Source organism: Arachis hypogaea, chromosome 5 (genome assembly GCF_003086295.3).
Source record: "Arachis hypogaea cultivar Tifrunner chromosome 5, arahy.Tifrunner.gnm2.J5K5, whole genome shotgun sequence".
NCBI classification, from domain to species: domain Eukaryota; kingdom Viridiplantae; phylum Streptophyta; class Magnoliopsida; order Fabales; family Fabaceae; genus Arachis; species Arachis hypogaea.
Genome location: NC_092040.1, coordinates 106,548,963 through 106,558,001, shown reverse-complemented (window position 1 = coordinate 106,558,001; position 9,039 = coordinate 106,548,963). Strand labels below are relative to the sequence as shown.

At 39.8% G+C, this 9,039-nt stretch overlaps 1 protein-coding gene across 1 annotated transcript; it reads right to left on the bottom strand.

Moving 5' to 3' along the window:
- Positions 1 to 274: 274 nt before the first annotated feature.
- On the bottom strand, positions 275 to 5,325 carry LOC140173271 (uncharacterized). Its single transcript, XM_072196098.1, has 6 exons — positions 5,127 to 5,325; positions 3,108 to 4,907; positions 2,726 to 2,861; positions 1,811 to 2,269; positions 1,208 to 1,343; positions 275 to 874 (listed from the first exon to the last, which is right to left on the bottom strand). Exons 1-6 carry the CDS (start codon positions 5,323 to 5,325, stop codon positions 275 to 277), a joined length of 3,330 nt encoding a protein of 1,109 aa, XP_072052199.1.
- Positions 5,326 to 9,039: the final 3,714 nt, after the last annotated feature.

Below are 9,039 nucleotides of genomic sequence, written 5' to 3'. Positions count from 1 at the left end.
GCTCTGCATATTATTTGTTTTGTCTGTTAAGAGGAGTGATTTGTAATGTGATGACAAATTTCCTCGTGATGTTTTTATTTTTTGCAAATTTAAGGTAAGGATAGTTGATAATAACATGCTAACAATTGTTGTAAATATAATTGAATTTTATTCAAAGCAGTACCTTAACAATTTAATCCTGGTATGCTAGCCTCGTTAGACCCTTCTTGAGCAAAACCCTTTAGGGGAAAAATCTCAAGTGAGGAAAAAGAGTACTAGCATTCTGCTTTTTGTCTTAACTGTAATATTGCTTTAAAGAGTTGATATTCCATGTACTCGGGAGCTTAGTACCATCCAAATGTTCTAGTCTGTAAGCTCCTCTCCCGAGGACTTCAAGTACGCGGTAAGGTCCATCCCATGTTGCTGCAAGCTTTCCATGGGAAGGTGGTCGGCGAGCTTCTTCAGTTTTTCTGAGCACAAGATCTCCAATGTTGAAGGATCTTGGCTGAACTCGTTTAGCATGTCTTCGGCCAAGCTGCTGTTGTAAAGCTCGGTGGCGAATGGATGCTGTATTCCTGACTTCCTCTATTAAGTTGAGTTCTGCTTGGCGAGCTTGATCATGATTTTCTGCTTGCGTTCGTAAAGATTGTTGCGAAATTTCTAGAGGAATCATTGCCTCAGATCCATATACCAAGCGGAATGGGGTTTCTTTAGTAGATGTGTGTACTGTAGTATTGTATGACCACAATACTTCTGGAACTAGCTCAGCCCAAAGTCCCTTGGCGTCGTCGAGCTTTTTCCTTAAGGCGTGCAGGAGGACCTTATTAGCGGCTTTGGCTAAGCCATTAGATTGCGGGTGCTCCACAGATGAGAAGTGCTGGTTTATCTTTAGGTTCTGCAAAAATTTTTTAAAATTATGATCGGTAAATTGCCGACCATTGTCTGTGACAATATGTCAAGGAATTCCAAATCGGCATATGATATATTTCCAAACAAAGGATATCATCTGGGAAGATGTGATTCTCGCCAAGGGTTGTGCTTCAATCCACTTGCTGAAATAATCAATAGTAACTACTAAATATTTCATCTGTCTTGGAGCAGTGGAAAACGGGCCGAGGATATCGATCCCCCACTGGTTAAATGGCCAACTTATGATAGACTGGTGAAGATACTCGGCTGGAATGTTAATGATCGGTGCGTGCTTTTGACATTGATCGCAAGTTCTGACCTTCTTTCTGCTATCCTCCCAGAGGCTCGGCCAATAGAAACCGGCTCGAAGTATTTTCTGTGCTAGGCTCCTTGCCCCCGAGTGTATCCCACATATTCCTCCATGAGCCTCGGCTAGTACAAGATCGGCCTCATTCCTGTCCAAACATTCAAAAGTGGTCGGGAATATCCCCGCCTATATAGAACATTATTCATTAATGTGAAGAAAGAGGCTTGTCGTCGGAATCCCTTCTTATTTGAGATTCCTTCTGGAACAGAGCCGTCCTTTAGGTATTGTATGTAAGGTAGTTGCCAACTTTTCTCATTTAAAGTCTTTAAAGTGCTAATGATATATATGCTCGGCTTATCTAAAGTCGATTGCAGTAGTGTTGCTGTGTGTGATTGTGTAGTAGCTAATTTTGATAGAATGTCAGACCTATTATTTTGGTCTCTGGGAATGTGGCAAATTTCTATTTTTTAAAAATTATTTAGCAATTGTTGAACAATTTTTAAATATTTCAATAAAACTTGGTCTTTAGTTTGAAAAACTTTGTTTACTTGTTGGACCATTAACAAAGAATCACAATAGACTTTTAAGCTGGTAATGTGTAAATCAACAGCTAACCTGAGCCCAGCGACTAAGGCTTCGTATTCAGCCTGGTTATTACTTGCTTTAAAGGAGAAGCGGAGAGAATGCTCAAGGATGATACTTTCGGGACTCTCCAATAGTATTCCTGCCCCCGACCCTTGGGGGTTTGAAGCTCCATCCACAAACAAGGTCCAATCTGAGAATTCTTCTTCCAGACCTGGCTGGGTGAGCTCTGCCACAAAATCGGCTAAGTATTGGGACTTGACAGATCCTCTTGGTTGGTATTGAATATCAAATTCTGAAAGCTCGATGGCCCATTTGGTAAGTCTGCCCGCTAATTCGGATTTTGAGAGGATCTGCCGAAGAGGTTGTTCGGTTTTGATGATGATGGTGTGTCCCTGGAAGTATGGTCGGAGTCGTCTCGACGAGAAGACCAAGGCCAGTGCGAGTTTTTCCAACCTTGGGTAGCGAAGATCGGCGCCTTGGAGTGACTTGCTTAAAAAATAGATCGGCTATTGACCTATCTCTGTTTCTGTTACAAGGACAGAGCTAATTGCCACATCAGTAATAGACAAGTATATATATAATGGCTCATTGATCTTTGGCTTTTGTAAAACAGGTGGTTTTGAAAGGAATTGTTTTAGATTTTGAAATGCAGTTTCACAGCTTTCAGTCCATTCAAAATGTTTTGTGTTCTTTTTTAAACATTGGAAAAAATTAAAAGACTTTAATGCCAAACAGGGTAGAAATCTTGATAAAGCCGTGAGTCGCCCTGTTAGTCGTTGAACTTCTTTTACTGACTTTGGACTTTTCATATCTTGTATCGCCTGACATTTTTCCGGATTTGCTTCTATTCCTCGGCTACTAAGGATGAATCCGAGGAATTTTCCTCCGCATACACCGAAAGCACACTTTTCAGGATTCAATCTCATATTATATCATCGGATTTGCCCAAAAATCTCTACTAGGTCTTTGACATGAGTGTTGCCGACTATGGTTTTAGCGACCATGTCGTCCACATAAACTTCGATATTCCGACCTATTTGGTTCTCGAAGACCTTATTCATTAGTCTCTGGTATGTTGCTCCTGCATTCTTTAAACCAAAGGGCATAACATTATAGCAATAATTACCATATTCAGTTATGAAGGCGGTTTTCTCTTAGTCAGATGGATGCATGAGGATCTGGTTATAGCCAGAGTATGCGTCCATAAAACTTAATGAACCATAACCGCAAGAGTTGTCAACTAAAGTGTCAATGCAAGGTAAAGGATAAGCATCTTTAGGACATGCCTTATTTAAGTCAGTGAAATCGACGCACATGCGCCACTTACCGTTACTCTTTTTTGCCATAACAACATTGGCGAGCCATGTTGTGAATCTAATTTCTCGGATGAAGTTAGCCGTAATGAGCTTTTTGACCTCCGCAAGAGATGCAAGGCGTTTCTCGGCGCCGAGATTTCTTTTCTTTTGTGAGATTGGCCAAGCTTCATGATTAATTGCCAATTTGTGTGTAATGATAGATGTATCTATTTCGGGCATATCGGCAGGGGTCCAGGCAAATAAATCGGCATTCTCACGCAAAAACCGTATAAGGGAATCTTTTTCCTCCTTACTGATCGTCGTTCCTACAAAAGTGAATTTCATGGGATCATCGGTTAGGAGGACCTTCATTAAGTCCTCATTTGGCATAGGCTGATCTTCAAAGTCGGCTCTTGGATCTATTTCCGTCAATCTCGACTGGTCAGGTTGTATGAAGTTGACCTGCGCCATGTTACTCTTTTTGATGGGCTTCAAGCTTATGTTATAGCATTGCCGAGCTTCCTGGAGGTCACCGTATATGGTGGCCACTTCATTATCCTGTACAGGAAACTTAACACAAAGGTAAACTGTAGACACAATTGCTGCAAATCTATTTAAAAATGGTCTACCTAAGATAAGATTATATGGACTAAAGCAATCGACAACAAGATATTGAATGTCTTGTGTCTTAAATAATGGTTGCTCACCGAGTGTGGTTTGTAACCACACGGAACCCAGAACAGGAACTCGCTCCCCCGAAAATCCGACCAAGTCACCATGGTATGGTTGCAAAATGTTGCTACTTAACTTCATCTTTTCAAAGGTGGTAAAAAATAATACATCAGCACTGCTCCCAGGATTGAGGAGTACTTTGCGGACTATTAAGTCTCCCAACTGAACAGAAATTACCACTGGGTCGTCATAATTAGCATCGGTGTGAGTAAAGTCGGTTGAGCGGAAAGTCATTTCTGGGAAGTGTTGATTCGGCTGTGGAACCTTAGGGGCGTCCGTTACTGCCAACATGGCCCTATAAGTTCTTTTTCGAGCCGAGCTTGTATTTCTGCCCCCAGCATATCCTCCTGAAATATAATTGATAATTCCTCGATGTTGGGCTGGTGCTTTATCTTTTTCTTTTGACGATGGGGTTGCTGCTGATGGGTCGAAAGCCGAGGTTACGTTCTTTTGCATATGCCCTGCAATAAACTTATCAAGGTGGCCCTGTCTTGCGAGGCGCTCAAGGAGATCTTTAGCAATCACACATTCATTGGTTGTATGCCCGTACTTCTGATGAAAAGTGCAATATTTGGATTTATCGACAGCTTTGGACTCTCGGTAAGCGCCAGCCTTACGAGGAGGCTTGATTAACTTGGAATTGAGTATTTCTTTGATGATGTCATCCCTTTTTGCGTTGAACTTGGTGTACGAGTCGTAGCGGGGGACAGACTTAAAGGGTTTCTTGCTATCCCGAGGTTTATCATCATCCTTGATGATAACTGATTTTTCTGTCTTTCGAGCTTGGCGAAGTTCTTCAACATCTATCTGTCCTTTGGCTTTTTCGTGAAATTCTGCCAGGGTTTTTGGTTTAGTTACAGCAATTGTCTCTTGGAACTTGCTGGGACGAAGGCCGCTTTTAATGGCGTGGAGATGGACTTCAGGATGAAGATCGGGGATCCTCATGGTGACCTTTGTAAAGCGAGTAATATAATCTTTCAGGCTTTCTTGTGGCCCTTGTTTGATGGTCGTCAGGTAGTCTGAATCATGCAGGTATATTGTTGATGCTGCAAAGTGATCCTCGAACTGCCTGGCCAATTCCTGGAAACGCAATATTGAATCTGCAGGCAAAGAGCAAAACCAGTCAAGTGCAGGACCGTCTAAAAATGATGGAAAACAACGACATAGAATAGGGTCCGATGCACCGTTAACGATCATAATAGATCAAAATTTTTTAATATGTTGCTTCGGGTCTCCTAACCCATCATATGGGGTTAAAGTCGTTGGCAGGGTGAACTGTCTGGGGAGTTGAAAATTCATTATGTCGACCGTAAATGGGCCAGCGGAGTTGTCGCGCTCCTTGTCCTCAGCGTCTGGTTGGGCCTCTTCCTCCTCCTGCTGAGGTGTTTCAGAAATATGGGTCGGCATTGATTGACGCTCATGATTTTCATCTCGGTTATGATGATCATTGTTATGCTCTAACCGAGCATTAACCAATTGTGCGATTTGATCTTGCATTCTTTGATTTTCCTCCGCCATTCGTTGATTTGCTTGTTAAAGCTCGGTCACCATCCGTAGGAGCTCGGATGAGGTAGGGGGAGGAACATCAGCCATGAACGTATTTCAAGGATGTTTTGGGACCTTTACGAATGATATATCAAGACTATTAGGCCCCACGGTGGGCGCCAAATGTTCTTGCCTGATTATCTCGAAGTATAGCTCGTCCTCTGATAAGGTCAGTGGACTTCTAGAGTGAACCAAGATATACGTCGGCAAAGGGTGAACGGCGAGGGTGGGTACCTGCAAAGGCACTCCGACGCTCAAGTTAGTGCAAAGTGGATAATAGATCTTTATTTTTGGAAGAAGTGACATACCTCTCTTAGCTCTTCCCGTCTGCTTTATATTAGCGGAAAAGGTCGGCCGTTTTTCTTAGGTCGTAACGCCCAGGAAGATGATTAATTGTAAATCCGACGATATTGATTAATGGTCGTTTATGGCCATTATGAAATCGTCGGTTATGATTGGATCTCAGGCATTACCGAGCTATAACTCGTAACCGATGTTTACTGGTCATATCAAGGTAAAATGTCAAATTAACTTAAAATTATGTAAATGAATTAATTATACCATTTTCTTCTTGATCTTGGTAACATTTGTTGAACCCCATAGTGAATAGAGTCACGCCATGTTCTCTTTGTTCGTTTTCTGCCAATACCTATAGTCGGCATCGTTGTTCAAGTAGGCGCGTAATAGCTATTGCAGCAAGTTGGGTTACAGCCACTGGCTAGCCTCCTCTTTGCCATTATGGACCTAGCCCAACATATACTAAAAACGTTGACCCATACCATAGTTGATTGTATTTTGAATAAGGAAATCGTGGTTATCAATCCACCAAAAGCTCTCATGCATAAGGAAAACAAAAATATTAAAAATAAATTTAATGTGATAACTGATATGATAGTTTATTTTCTTTCGGATAAAAGCATTGTAGTCATCAATCCACCAAAAGCTCCAGGGGCGAAGCTACCTATTATGCAGGGGAGGCAGAGGCCCCCCCAGAGATTTGTTTATAAAAATAATAAAAAATAAAAAGAGTGCCCCTTTAAAAAATGTATGTTTCACAGGGAGAGTGCCCAATCACACCTTCTAACTAGAGAGATGTGGGGGAAATTTTATAAGGGAGAGTGCCCTACCACCTTCTCCTAGAGGAATACTCAGAGAATAATATTCCGAGGGATAGTGCCCTACCACCTTTCCCACATCCGTACCGCAACTACGAACAAGCAGAATGGAGCTTCCGTCCTTGTCTGGTGCAAGTGCCAAACCATAATACACAAGCGGGACGAACCTACGACCTTGCCTCGCAATCAGGATGAACCCACGACACTACCTTGCAAGTGGGACGAACCCAAGACCTTGCCACGCAAGCGAGACAAACCTCTGACCTTGCCAATCCAGCCATTGGCTACAATTAGTCGACATCAACGTCTTTAACTAATTTCACAAGTTATTATATTTATTAACCACAATTCTTTATCATTTTATCAAACTTAGATTCATTAATCTCACTTCTTCAAGTAATTAATTTTGTTTTCTAGTAAGTGGAATAACACCACCGTCCTTACTGTGGGCAGGACAAGGCTACCATCCCCACTTAACCCATAGCAAGTGGAACAAATTACAATCCTTACATCTTACTCAGGTGTCTCAAATCTCAATTCAGAGCAAGTGAGACAAACCACAATCCTTGCATCTTACCCAGGTATCTGAAATCTCAACACAAAACAAGTGGGACAAATCACAATCTTTATATCTTACCCAGGAGATTAACCAACAATCATTAACTTTAATAAATTTCATGAATTATTAGATTTATGAACCCTAGTTCTCTACCAATTAATCAATTTTGTTTTCTCGTGAGCGGGATAATACCACCGTCCTCACCATGGATGGGACAAATGACCATCCCTGCAATATTTTCATCCAATTAACCAAATGTTTATCCGTGAATTAATCAATTTATTTTATTATCACTCCCAAGAATATTCGAGGCTAATCAATTAGTTATTCGACTCCATATGGAGGTTAAAGGGATTATAAACACGTTGAAGAGGTTAAATAGTTCAAAAATAGCATTTTGGCCAAAACTAGGTAGTTATACGTACGCACAGAACCTTCCCCTACTCCAAATTTTGTAAGCTCTGAAATTTTCAATTTCAACTCCTAATTTTCAAACGTTTATAACGTTTTCTATAAAATTCTTTTTTCATCCATTCTTGGACAGTTTTAAAGCTCTCATTACCAGTTTTAATTCAAGAGAAGTTTAATCAAATTTTAAACTCCAAACACCAAGTTATGTCCTGTCGAAGTTGGTCAAAAATATATTTTTTTTACCAAATTCTGCATAATGGTCAATTTTACAAATTCACTTTTCATTTCATTCCAAACCATTCTAAACCAATTTTAGGCATCCTCAGTACTCTTTCATCAATTCTCAATCACTTTCTAACCATTCAACATCCAATTAATCAATTCCAATCCATTAAAGCCTAATCATTCAATTCCAACTTATATAACATAATTCACTACAATTTTTCATTCACAACAACAACCCCAACATGGCAATTACACTAACTTACCATAACTTATTAAATAAGGGATATCTCACCCTACCATGGCCTCCAATCCAATTTTCATATCAATCACCATAATAGGCAATCAACTCACAATTTCATGTTGAATTTCAATCATATTGCTCATCAATAATGCAATCCACAAAATCATAGCACTTCACATCATTTCATACAAGCATTCACACTAAGCAATTATCATTCAGAATAACCCATCATCCAATGCTATCTTAGAGGCAGTTAACCTAGATTTTTACATAATTTTACATAATGCCTACCCGAAACTAAAACCTATTTCTTATTGACGGCAGTTTCTCAACCTTCGATTTTCTTCTCCGTTCAATCCCGAGATTTAACTCGCACAATCGAGCCTCGACCGGTCCTCTTCCAAGTTTCTACCAATCAGGCCAAGCTTCCAATTTGTACCAAATCAACCTAAGCATACAAGCCATCCTATTTCATCTTATACCACGTGTTCATTGGTCAAAACATATTAGAAATGGTGGTTAAGATTTTTTACTAGTTAGATAGAATTGAAGAGAGAGTCGAAACAAACGTATAGCCACAAATAAGTCGTCGATTGGAGCTTCGGTTTGAGAGATATGTGAATTTGAAGTTTGGTGTGAATAGTAACTTAGAATTTTCTTTTCTTCCTCTCTTCTCTATCCATGCTCTCTCTCAATGAAGGGAGAAAGTGGCTAAATTGTTATGAAATGCACTAAGTGAGGGGGTTAAATATGTGGGCTTGGGTACAAGTGAAAGCCCGTTGTGATTTGAGATCATTTTGTCCACCTAAAACCAAAACCTTTAATATAAGTGCTCGGATTTTTGTTCTAAATATTTTTCTTTTCATTTTTACTATTTTATTTTTCTCACTCGCAGTATTGAATATACCAAAGTCAGTACAGTTAATTTTAACATCCGTATATATTTTTCTACAGTTAATTATATTTTTACGCTCAATTTTATTTTTTAAGTTAAATTTTTACCTGTACTTTTTTTAAATTACAAATTCTTAATTATCAACCCGTATCATTCATATTTAATTTATTAATTATTTATTTATTTAATTAATATTTTTTCGAATCTTACATGCTACGGTAATTTTGATGTTGTCATGCTC

Coding starts and splice junctions, on each gene's coding strand:
- LOC140173271 (XM_072196098.1), bottom strand. CDS start 5,325: ATGGCGGAGGAAAATCAAAGAATGCAAGATCAAATCGCACAATTGGTT. Junction 2,862..3,107: donor TATGGCAAAAAAGAGTAACG/GTAAGTGGCGCA, acceptor TAAAGAATGCAG/GAGCAACATACCAGAGACTA. Junction 1,344..1,810: donor GCCTTAGTCGCTGGGCTCAG/GTTAGCTGTTGA, acceptor ATGTTTGGACAG/GAATGAGGCCGATCTTGTAC.